At 38.0% G+C, this 12,955-nt stretch overlaps 1 protein-coding gene and 1 long non-coding RNA gene across 6 annotated transcripts in view; one reads left to right on the top strand and one right to left on the bottom strand.

The window, feature by feature from the left end:
* Window positions 1-613, bottom strand: part of METAP2 (methionyl aminopeptidase 2) — a 28,664-nt gene extending 28,051 nt beyond the window's left edge. For all 4 annotated transcript variants that reach the window (XM_039236578.1, XM_039236580.1, XM_039236579.1 and 1 more), the window contains exon 1: window positions 385-613. In XM_039236578.1, the coding sequence (XP_039092509.1) occupies window positions 385-535 (151 nt within the window). In that variant the 5' untranslated portion in view covers window positions 536-613. The remainder of the gene's footprint in view (window positions 1-384) is intronic.
* Window positions 558-12,056, top strand: LOC120234644. Of its 2 annotated transcripts, none has more exons than XR_005529149.1 (3): window positions 558-631; window positions 998-1,164; window positions 11,890-12,056. It is a non-coding gene; the product is annotated as an uncharacterized LOC120234644 (long non-coding RNA). The 2 variants fall into 2 exon arrangements; XR_005529150.1 differs by lacking the exon at window positions 558-631 and adding an exon at window positions 637-678.
* Window positions 12,057-12,955: the final 899 nt, after the last annotated feature.

Below are 12,955 nucleotides of genomic sequence, written 5' to 3'. Positions count from 1 at the left end.
TCGGAACAGATTTTTGAGGAAGGTACACCGCGAGGAGAATGATAGAGTTGGGCCCTTCAAGTCCGTCACAAGGTCTGTACGGGTGGGAGTTGAGTTCTGGCACTTATAAGGGTTCAGGCCCAGCAACCTCAGAACTACCTCACCACAGGCTGAAGCACCCTTTTCTCCCCCACCCCACCCCCACCAACTCCCTAGTCCCACCGAAAGAGAAGCCACCTCTCCCCGAGATTGGGAATCTGTAGCCCGGTGTTGACACACACTCAGTCCTGGGAATCAGTCCAGTACAGTGTTCCGAGTTCCCAGTCTCTGTCACCCCTGCCGGGCCTGGGCCGAGCCGTTCGGCCATCCCTGGAGGGGAATGGGAACACGTAAAACTCCCTTTACCTGTGGCAGCCCCTTTACTCTTCTTCTTCTTCCGTCTTTTTTTCTTGGCTGCCTCCTCAGCCGTAGAGGCAGCTCCCTCTTCTCTGTCGTCTGGATCCAAGTCGCCATTCAGGTGGCTCCCGGAGGACGCTGCCTCCTCCACGCCCGCCATGTTGCCCGAGAGAGCGCGAGATAGTGAGACAGAACGGCGAGTGCCCGCTCCTTCTTCACCCACCCACACGAGCGACGCCGGAAGCTGCTCTCGATGGTAGGGGCGCAGGGAATGCTGGGATGTCGGAGGACTCAACAGCGAGAGTTAAGCGCCAAGGGGTGTTGGGCGATCCTCGGCAGGAGCGCGCGACTGTGGCTCCTGAAGTGCGAGTGGGGCTACCTCAAAAAAACCTTTTTTGTCCCACTCCTTGGGCATTCCCCGGGCACGTTGAATGCCTGTGCTTGCTCTGTGCTTGTCCAGCCCTCAAGAGAGAGGGGCGTCTGTGCTGGAACCGAAAAGTCTTATTCGCAGATTTATGAAGCGTACTGGAAGCGAGAAGAGGGCCCCAAAATATGTTCACTTGTACACCTTTTTTGTTTTTTGCTTTTTTTGTGTGACTCAAGACTGCGTTATTTTTCACAGTTACAGTTCACGGCGAGGATGTCCAAGTACTTAAGGAGATGAACCTGCACAGGAGACTGAAGAGGCAGAGAGGAAGAGATGAGGAGGCGTTTATTAGTAGAGAAGGCAAGGGAAGAGAGCATCTCGAGGAGAGAGTGATTAACCGCAGAGTGCTACTAGAAAGTCAAGTAAGAGAACTGAAAAATGTCATTTGTATGTAGTGACATGAAAGCCATTGGTGACCTTAGAAAGAGCTACTTAGGTAGTGAGAGATGGAAGGCGGACTCCAGAGAGTTGAGGAATGAGAGGGAGGTGAGGAAATAAAGACTCGTCATCCTTCAAATTTCAGCTGAAATGTCCCTCCCTCCGAGACTCTTCCTCAATAATCTAAGTCAGGCCCTGCTTTTAGAACCTCTCGTAGAATTCTTAACCTTTCATGGCAATTTATAATTATGTAATATGTTTGGTAAATTGGTTTATGTCTGTCTCCCCAGCTACCTTGAGCTCTGAAGAAAACACCCTGTGTATTTTGTACTCAGTTACCAGCTCCTAAGCTAGAGCAGTCTGAGCTCAGGAAATAGTCAATATATAAATAGAACTTTGAAACTTCCAAGTACTTTATTTTCTCATTTTATCTGCTTCTGAGTTGAGGAAATTAGAAAGTTTTGTAAACTTATGTCAGGTTACACAGCAAGTGAATAGAATCCAAACAGGCATCAGGCAATAAAAGTTTAATAATTCTGTATTCTACCTTCCCAATTGAAATTTCAAATCAGTAAACATTTATTGATTGTAGATTAGAAGTTATTTTTCTTGATAGGAGATCAAAAATGAGTGACACAAATCTGTACCCTCAAGAAAGTTTAGCATTCAATGAGATAGACATGTAACTAATAAAGAATAAAATAAGGTTCTAATACTTAAGTCATTTATTAATTCTTTTCTTTGTGACAGCTAATCTGTCACAAAGCTGAGGAATTTTAAAACAGTCTAAAAGATTCAGACTAGGGGCAAGGATGTGGCTGGTCAAGCTCAGGAGAAATCAAAGCTTGCCCTTTTGAGGTGCAAGGCTACTGCCAGAAGATTTTTAATATCCTTATAAGTAATATCTGCTACATCAAAAATGCCTCCAAAATTTGTTGTAAATCTTCCCGGTTCCTCTGTAAATTCTATTAATATTTGGACTGTGACTACTATCTCAGAACCAGTCCAGGAGATGCAGGATTCTGGAGGCCAGAAACTGTAGCATTGATAAATGAAAGGGGTGCTGGAGGTATAAGTTGACAGAATTATCAATGTCAAAATAAAATTTGTTCAGTTAAAAAAAAGCTACTAAAATGCAAAGATAAAATGTTTCTTTGATGCAAAGGGATTGTATTCTACTCCTACCCCTTTTATTCCTGAAAAGAAGCAAGAAAATTAAATTTCAAGGTAGTTGTATAAAAACTATGGTAATGGCTATTTGTTGGATGGTTGTTTTCCACGAAATTCCAGAATTTGGGGTAAATGAGTAAGTTCTTAAAATAATAGCCCATGACACTCCTTATTTTCATCATTTTTCTTCATTTGGTTTCTCTACAAGAGGAAATTGAATAGCATAAAGGAATGAGAAATGTTGAAATCTCAAAGAATCTAAGAGAATTAAGAATCCAAGTAAATAATGTAACTCAATACCAGCACAGGCTAAAATATTTTTTCTAGCTGACTACGTGAAGTAATTTTGTCTTAGAGGGTTAACTAGATAAGCAGATAAGAAATATATGTTTTCCTTAGGGAGATACTTTTCCAATTATAAAGTCAATGCATTAGAATAAGACACATTTTTTTAAGATTTTATTTTTAAGTAATCTCTATCATGGGGCTCAAACTCAGAACCCCGAGGTCAAGAGTTTCATGGTCTACCGACTGAGCCATCCAGTTGCCTGGATATAATAAGACATATTTATTTTTTCATCCAGAAAATGTATTTTTTACTAAGAAAACCTCGATTCTAAAAATGGAGAACATTTTTATCCCCAGTCTTATTTTTTATTTTTAAGTCCTTGCTAGTGGTATGGCTTTGGACAAGTTACTTAATCTCTCCAAATTTCAGTTTCCTTACTTGTGTTAACTGACTTTAACATTAACATAAGTTTTCTTATTTCCAAAATGAGTATAATAATAGTACTACATAGGAAAGGGAAATTAAATTTCGATACGGAGAGAAAGCACTCATGATAGCACAATGTCTTACACAATAATGATAAATGTTAGTAAGCCATGCTCCTATAAATTTTACATTTGTGTAGATCATTTGGTGGCTTAGATGTCCTGAGGCACCCTTATGTTTTATTGACCTTTGGCAATGGATTAGCAAGAAATATATATATATATATATATATATATATATTTTTTTTTTTTTTTACAAATAGTTTATTGTCAAATTAGTTTCTACATAACACTCAGTGCTCATCCCCAAAGTGCCCTCCTTCATGCCCATCCCCCCCTCCCCCCCACATCCATCAGTCCTCAGTTTTTGTCAGCATTCAAGAGTCTCTCATGGTTTGCCTCTCTCCCTTTCCCCCACCATTTCCGCCCTTCTTCTCCCCCTTGGTCCTCCGTCAAGTTCCTCCTAATCCTCCTATACGTGCAAACATATGATATTTGTCCTTCTCTGCCTGACTTATTTCGCTCAGCATAACACCCTCAAGGTCCATCCATGTTGCTACACATGGCCAGATTTCATTGTTTCTCATTGCCATGTAGTATTCCATGGTATAGATAAACCACATCTTCTTGATCCATTCGTCTGTTGATGGACACTTAGGCTTAGCAAGAAATATATTAAGGAAAGTTGAGAAAGCTTGATTGCTTAATGTTAAAGGTAAGGATATTTTTTAATATTTTTATATTTTTTAAATGTGATATAATTCTTTAAAGAATCTATAGGTGATATGGCATATACATGCATATGCATATGTATGTATATGCATACACACACACACACATATATATATATATGCCAGTCTCCAAGTATAGTCACATAGGGGTTAGGGCTTCAACATGTGAATTTTGGGAACAAAATTCAGATCATAACACAGACGTTGCCAAATGTCTCCTTAGAGAAGGGTACAGGGAATTATTCCCAGCTGAGAACCACTGGCATAAAGGTATGAAAGGATATGGAATGTTTAGGATAAGTTCTTGCTGAGGAGTAAATTACAACTAGATTGTAAAGGACCTTTTATGTTATGCTAAAGAGGATGGCTTTTATTGTAAAGCCTGGAGGTGATATGTCACAGGGATGTTTAAAGTTTATTATTTTAAAAAATGCTTAAAATAGAAGACCATAATAGACATGTCAATACAATGATTACTATATGACATTAAAAACCAGAAAAGGATATGCATGTAGATTATATGGATAAGTTTAAATGGATATACAATACAGAGATTTTCAAGCTAGCTAAAGATCACTGCGATGGCAGTCTAAATTCTAGAGCAATGGTTCCCATCCAGTAAACGGTTTTATTTAAAAAGCCAAATGGGGCACCTGGATGGCTCAGTTGGTTAAGCATCCAACTCTTATTTCTGCTTAGGTCATAATCTCACAGTTTGTGAGGTCAAGTCCCACATGGGGTTCTGCACTGACCGTACAAAGCCTGGTTGGGATTCTCTTTCCCTCTCTCTCTGGCCCTCCCTGGCTCATGAACTTGCTCTTTCTCACTCTCTTTCTCAAAATAAAGAAATAAACTTAAAAATAATAAAAAGACGAATATATTTAAAGAACTGTTTTCTAAGAGTATGGTACTTTCTATCTTTTGAAGTTGAATAGTCTTTTTTTTTTTTTTTTAATGTTTTATTTATTTCTAGGAGAGAGAGAGAGACAGCGTGAGCAGGGGAGGGTCAGAGAGAGAGGGAGTCACAGACTCTGAAATAGGCCCCAGGCTCTGAGCTGGCAGTCAGCACAGAGCCCGACGCAGGGCCCGAACCCACGAACCGCGAGATCATGACCTAAGCGAAAGTCAGACCCTTAACCGACTAAGCCACCCAGGCGCCCCGAGGTTGAATAGTCTTTTAAATTACTATGATGTGAAAGTGAGAATAGATGATTTTGGGTTTTGTGACCTGATAACGTTTTTTAAAAAAGAAAACCATATTATGTCAGTTCTCAAAACCATTTTTTAAACTTTTCTGAACCGTGAAATCTCTAAGTCTGATGGCCTCTATTCTAAAGAAAAAATTGGAAATGAAAGAGCCTTCCAGTAGAGTAAACTTCCTAAGATGTTATTGTTGATAACAGTGTTGACAAGTATTTATGTGAGAGCTGTTGGGGCCTAGAGAGGAGAGGTTGGATTGCAGAAACATTTTGAACATAGATTTGAGAGAACTATGGTCCATTAAATGTGGAGAAGTAGGAGTTGAGGATCACACCCACATTTCTGGCTTGGGTTCCTGGGTGAATAGTGGTACCACTCTCTGAGATAGGGAATAAAGGAGGAGGTGGAGGTTTTGTAGGAGTTGGAGGGGAAGATAAGCATTAGCATTTTAAATTTGAGATGCCTGCAGAGCATCTAGACAAAGATATCTAGTAGTCAGTTAGAAATATATATCTGGATATATAGACATGTGAGTTATTAGGAGTTGGGTATGGTAGAAGGTGATGAATGAGGTAGTTCAGGGAGAAGAGTAAAGGACCCATAACAACGTGACCCAGAAAGACACTAATGATTGAATGGAAAATTCTGTTAAAAAAACTACAAAGGAATAGTAGGACAAAAAGAAGAAAATGCTTTAGAGAATAATCACAGAGAAATAAGAAGGAAAAAAATGCTTACAGAACAGAAGTTTGGTCAACTATATTAACTGTTGTCAAAAGATCAAGTAGTATGAAGTCTCAAAGTAGGCCATTGATTTTAGCCATCTGGAGGCTACTTATAACTTTAGTGAGAGCAATTTTATTAGAAAGCAAAAAAGGGGTCCTCACAAGAGGTTGGGATGCACTATCCTGCATACCATCTCAAAGAGCAAAGGATCCTTTATCCCAGACTTACTTTATTAGTGACTCTTGCAGTGCTCTCCTCTTTTGTTCTCCAGGATAGACCGTTTCTTGGAATTACTATGTTGCCACATACTCTTCTATAATTCTTCTCCTATTTTAGTGCTGTACAACAACATCCTAGGTTATCTTTCATCTTACGGAATATTATTACCTCTTTTTGTAGCTGGAGTATAGTTAGATACTTAATAATAGAACTTCTTTACCTTCCCCATAATCTCTACGTAGCATCCATAGGCTGAACTTTGGGAAAGACATATATGGTTCCAAACAATATTCCTATGGCTAACGTGTCAGGAGTATCATCACCCACATGGAAGTTTCAAGTGTTTATTAGGGATATGTAGGAATCAATATTAAGAGTTCATAAACGAAAGATAAAAACTACATGAAGTACTGGAGGACAAATGAGAGTACCATTCATAGACTCCCTCTTCCCATCTCTCCAGATTGTGGTTCCCTACTATTTATTAAAGAATCTGGGGTTATTTTAGTGTTGAAGGTTGAGGTGGGCTGAGTTTAACTAGGAATATATTGTGAATGAGGTTGTAATGAGACCTCATGATTAGGGTTAGTATCCTTATAAAAGAGGCTCCAAAGATGTCTCTTGCCCCTTCCACTATGTGAGGACACAGCCACCTATAAACAAGGAAGCTGAACCTCACCAGACATTGAATAAGACAACTTGAAATTGTCTTATTTGGTTTATTTCTATTTTGTTCTTTGTTTTTACATTTTTCTCTTTGGCTTCAGTTTTGATGGTTTCGTTGCTTTGCCTTCAAAGTCACTTATCTTTTGGGGCACCTGGGTGGCTCAGTTGGTTGAGCGTCAACTTCAGCTCAGGTCATGAGCTCACAGTTTGTGGGTTTGAGTCCCGCGTTGGGCTTTGTGCTGACAGCTAGCTCAGAGCCTGGAGCCTGTTTTGGATTCTGTGTCTCCCTCTCTCTCTGACCCTCCCCTGCTCATGCTGTCTGTCTCTCAAAAATAAATAAAAAACATTAAAAAAAAAAACACAAAGTCGCTTATCTTTTAGAGTGTCTAATTCCTATCAAACTTTTCCAGTTAACTTTTCATTTCAGATACTATATTTTTCAGTTCTAGAACTTCCCCATTTTTTCTCATTTTATAGTTTCCATTCCTCTATTGAGATTTTCTATTTGTTATCTATTATGTTTTTGTTTTCCTTTAAATATTTAAATACATAATAGCTGCTTTTAAGTCCTTACCTCTCTTTTCATCATCTCTTTCATTTCTGAGTTTACAATTTTTTCTCCTGGTTAAGAGTCACATTTTCCAATTCTCATATCTTTTAATTTTCTATCTTTGCTGGACACTACAGACACTACTCTGAGTGATTTTTATTCTCTTTCATAATGGAGTATTGAGTATTACTAAAATAGTTAATTTATTTGCATCTCAGTGTGATACTTTCAAGGTTTGTTTTTAAGTTTTGTTTTTAGACAGAGCTAGAGTACCCCTTACTCTAGGACATCACTGTTCAATATGAAATCCACTAACCACATATGACTATTAAATAATTGAAATGTGACTAGTCAAAATTGAAGTTTGCTGTAAGTGTAAAATGAACACTGAATTTCAAAGACTTAGTATGAAAAAGATTGTAAACTATCTCATTAATAATCTCCTATGTTGGTTACATGTCGAAATGACCATTTTTTGGATATATTTGGTAAAATATTTTATTTACATTAATTTTGTCTGTTTTTTTTTACTTTTTTTCCCAAGAGGTTACTAGAAAAAGTTTAAATAATGTTTATGTCATTATGTTTCTCATGAAGAGTGCTATTGTAGTGCTAGTGTAGTTCCATTCATAAAACCTAGCCTTTCTGGGATATCTACTAAATTTCTCAAATAGTAAATTCGAACGCTCCACTGTGGTTGGTTGGAACACCAACATCTTTCATTCCTGTTCAACCTCTGATCATTGCTCAGCCCATAGCTTCTCCATGGTTGTTATCTTCCTAATAGTTGCCCTTTACCTACTCTTCTGGAATCTTTTCCTGTGCAGACTACTCTGTGCAGCTTCCGTCTCACTGAAGGCTAATCTCCATCTCCTCAGCTCAAATACACCATCATGCTTTATTTGGCCTTTCCCAGTGGAAAGTGCCCCCAGACAAAAAGCCATTGTAATCCTGAAGCTTGTTCATTTGTTGCTCTTTGGTAAGAATAACAGTTCTATGTTTCCTACTGATCGATATCTCCAAACATTTATTTTGCCTAGTTCGATGGTTGTTTTTGGCAGAAAGTCTTGTATCCAGTATCAGTTACTATATCATGATTAAAAGTAGAATTCTTTATTATGATCTTTCACTTTCATTTTGGACATTTTCCTTAAAAGTCTGATGGGTGTTGCTTGCTTGTTGATAATTTACAATTATGCAGTGAGAGAACTGTGACTTCTATATCTGTGGGCAGGGCTTTGTCAACTAGAAAGTTTTGCTTTAATGTGAATGAATAAAAAACCAACCGTAGCCACTGGATGCCTTTAATGGACACTGTTGGAAGTCTACCCAGAATTCATTTTAGTTTTTCCCTTGGTAACATAACCCTGCTTTCGTTTAGTTGTCCAATTTTCTTTGCCTAACCATGTTCCTGACCAGATGAATGTGTCCTCAAGGGTACATCCTGATTGGGCTAAGCTAATACACAACAATTCCAATCCTTCCCTGTGACTTGTTTAGGAAAGACTTGTGTTACAATTTTGGCCAATGAGACACGAAGAAAAACCATTGAATGGTAGAAGATATTTGCAAATGATATATTCAATAAAGGGTTAATATCCAAAATATATAAGTAACTTAACTCAACGTCAGAAAAAAAACAAACAATCAGATTAAGAAATGGGCAGAGGATTTGAATAGACATTTTCCTAAAGCAGATATACAGATGGCCAACAGGCACATGAAAAGATGCTTAACATCACTAATATCAAGAAAATGCAAATCAAAACCACAACTAAATATTACCTTACACCTATCAGAATGGCTCAAAACAAAACAAGAAATAACAAGTGTTGGCAAGGATGTGGAGAAAAAGGAACTCTCCTGCACTGTTGGTGGGAATGTAAACTGATACAACCACTGTGGAAAACAGTAAGGAAGTTCCTCAAAAAATTAAAAATAGAAATACCATATGATCCAATAATTCCACTACTCAGTATTTACCCAAAAAAATGAAAATACCAATTCAAAAAGATGTATGCACCCTTATGTTTATTGCAGTAGTATTTAAAATAGCCAAGATATGTAGCACAAAAACAGACATTCAGATCAATGGAACAGAATAGAGAACAGAATAGAGAACCCAGAATTGGACCCACAAACATATGGCCAACTAATCTTTGACAAAGCAGGAAAGAGTATCTAATGGGATAAAGACACTCTCTTCAGCAAGTGGTTCTGGGAAAACTGGACAATGGCATGCAGAAAAATGAACCTGGACCACTTTCTTACACCATACACAAAAATATACTCAAAATGGATGAAAGATCTATAAGACAGGAAGCCATAAATATTCTAGAGGGGAAAGCAGGTAAAAACCTCTTTGACCTCAGCCACAGCAACTTCTTATTCAACATGTCTCCAGAGGCAAGGGAAACAAAAGCAAAAATGAACTATTGGGACCTCATCAAAATAAAAACTTCTGCACAGTGAAGGAAACAATCAGCAAAACAGAATGGGAAGGAATGGGAGAAGATATTTGCAAATGACATATCAGATAAAGAGTCAGTATCCAAAATCTATAAAGAACTTATCAAACTCCACATCCAAAAAAACCCCAAATAATCCAGTGAAGAAATGGACAAAAGACATGAATAGACACTTTCCAAAGAAGACATCCAGATGGCTAACAGACACATGAAAAAATTCTCAACATCACTCATCATCAGGGAAATACAAATCAAATCCACAATGAGATACCACCTCACACCAGTTAGAATGGCTAACATTAACAACTCAGGCAACAACAGATGTTGGCGAGGATGTGGAGAAAAGAGGACCTCTTTTGCACTGCAGGTGAGAATGCAAACTGATGTACCCACTCAGGAAAACAGGTCAAAGTTTCCTCTACGACCCAGCAATTGCACTACTAGGTGTTTATACAAGGGATATGGGTGTGCTATTTCGAAGGGGCACATGGACCTCAATGTTTATAGCAGTGCTATCAACGATAGCCAAAGTATGAAAAGAGTCCAAATGCCCATCAACAGAAGAATAGATAAAGAAGATGTGGTATATACATGCAATGGAGTATTACTTGGCAATCAAAAAGAATGAAATCTTGCCATTTGCAACTATGTGGATGGAACTAGAGTGTATTATGCTAAGCGAAATTAATCAGAGATAGACAAATATATGATTTAACTCATATGAAGAATTTAAGATACAAAACGGATGAACATAAGGGAAGGGAAGCAAAAATAATATAAAAACAGGGAGGGGGACAAAACATAAGAGACTCTTAAATATAGAGAACAAACAGAGAGTTGCTGGAAGGGTTGTGGGAGGGGAGATGGGCTAAATGGGTAAGGGGCATTAAGGAATCTACTCCTGAAATCATTGTTCCACTATATGCTAACTGACTTGGAGGTAAGTTTAAAAATTAATTAATTAATTTAAAAAAATAAAGTGATGTTAAAAAAATAATAAAATAGCCAAGATATGGAAGCAACCTAAATGTTTATTGATAGATATGTATACACACACACACGCAGTGAAATGTTATGCAGCCACAAAAAGGATGAGATCTTGCCATTTGCAACAACATGGATGGACCTGGAGGATATAATGCTAAGCAAAGTAAGTTGACTGAGAAAGGGAAATAACATATGATTTCATTCATATATAGACTCTAAAAAACAAAGCAAATAAATCAACAAACAAAGAGAACAAACTGAAGGTTGCCAGGGGAAAGGTGGGTGGAAGGAATGGCCAAAGTGGGTGAAGAGGAGTGGGAGATACAGTTTTCCAGTTATGGAATGAATCAGTCATGGGAATGAAAGGTATAGAGGCACATGGCTGGCTTGATCACTGGGACATGCAACTCTTGATCTTGAGGTTGTAAGTTTAAGCCCCAATCAGTGTAAATACTACTTAAAAATAAAATCTTTAAAAATTTTTAAAAAATAAAAGGTACAGCATAGGGAATACATATCGTCAATGATATTGTAACAGCATTATATGATGACAGATGGTAGCTACACTTGTAAGCACAGCATAATGTATAAAGATGTTGAACCACTATGTTGTAACCTAGAACTAATGTAACATTGTCAGCTATACTAAAAGAAAAAAAAAACTTTTAAGTGTATTTATTTATTTACAGAGAGATGCCCAAGCAGGCTCTGTCCATGTCAGTGCAGAGCCCAATGCATGGCTTGAACCACGATCATGACCTGAGCTGAAACCAAGAGTTGGACGTTTAACTGACTGAGCCATACAGATGCCTTTCAAAAAATATTTTAATATAAATATATGGTAAATAAATAAAAATTATAAAAAGGAAAAACCACTGGGGCACCTGGGTGGCTCAGTTGGTTAAGCACTGACTTCGGCTCAGGTCATGATCTTGTGGTTTGTGGGTTCCAGCCCTGCGTTGAACTCTGTCTTGACAGCTCAGAGCCTGGAGCCTGCTTCAGATTCTCTGTCTCCCTCTCTCTCTGCCCCTCCCTGGCTTGTGCTCTGTGTCTTGTCTTTCAAAAATAAATAAACGTTACAAAAAATTTTTTTTAAATTTTTTAAAAAAGAAAAACCATTGAGAACAACTGGAAAAGGTGTCCTAAGTTAAAACACACACACACACACACACACACACACACACACAAAAGAAAATATAGTCCCTTTTCTTCTTTTAGGTGTTTTCAAATCTGAAAATTATCCTTGGGATTGAAATCTGAAGAACACAGAACAGAAAGATGGGATGATGCTGGACCCTTGGTGATGTTTTTCAGCCACTGAATTGGAACCCATAGGCTACTTGTTCTACCTCCAAACATATGAGACATATTTCTGTGTTGTTAAATTTCTGGTAATTATAAATAAATTCTAACTTATACAAATTTGAGAATGTAGACAACTTGGTATTCAACTGGCTCTCTTAATCCAGAAATTCCAAGCTTACATTTCCAGTGACTGAGGATGACCAAAATAAAAGACATGAATGGAATCAGCTGGTCTTGAAGCTCTGAATGGAATCTGACACAAAATTATTTTGGAGTCAGAACCAACAGATCTCTAATATTCCTTGGGTCTGAAAATTGCAGCAGCTGGTGAGACAGAAGGTTGGTACTTTTATTTTTTTTTAATGTTTTATTTATTTCTGAGAGAGAGAGAGAGATTGAGAAAGAGAGAGAGAGAGAGACAGTGTGAGCAAGGGAGGGTCAGAGAGAGAAGGAGACACAGAATCCGAAGCAGGCTCCAGGCTCTGAGCTAGATGTCAGCACAGAGCCCAACACGGGGCTCAAACCCACGAACCGTGAGATCATGACCTGAGCTAAAGTCAGATGCTTAACCGAGTGAGCCACCCAGGCACCCCAGAAGGTTGGTACTTTTAAAGGCACTCATATATTTTTGAGGATTTGATCGTTGGAATTTGACGTCTTTATGTTGTTATGGGTGGAAACTGGAACTGGCTGAGGCTTCTGGGTACTCCTTTTCAAAAAATGGTAATTTACATGTCATAAATTCATCATTTTAAGGGTACAATTCTGTGGATTTTAATATATTACAACAGCTATTTAATTATAGAATACTTTTCATCCACCAATTAATAGACATTTATGTTGTTGCTATTTTTTAGCTATTATGAATAATGCTACTATGAACATTCCTGTACAAGTTTTGGTGTGGACATTCATGTTTTCGTTTCTCTTGGATATATATCTAGAAGCACAATTGCTGAGTCATGTGGGATAGGTCTGT

Source organism: Hyaena hyaena, unplaced genomic scaffold (assembly GCF_003009895.1).
Source record: "Hyaena hyaena isolate Hyena2069 unplaced genomic scaffold, ASM300989v1 scaffold_113, whole genome shotgun sequence".
Classification (NCBI taxonomy): Eukaryota; Metazoa; Chordata; class Mammalia; order Carnivora; family Hyaenidae; genus Hyaena; species Hyaena hyaena.
Note: the sequence above shows the minus strand (reverse complement) of the source record. Positions and strands in the feature narration are given on the sequence as shown.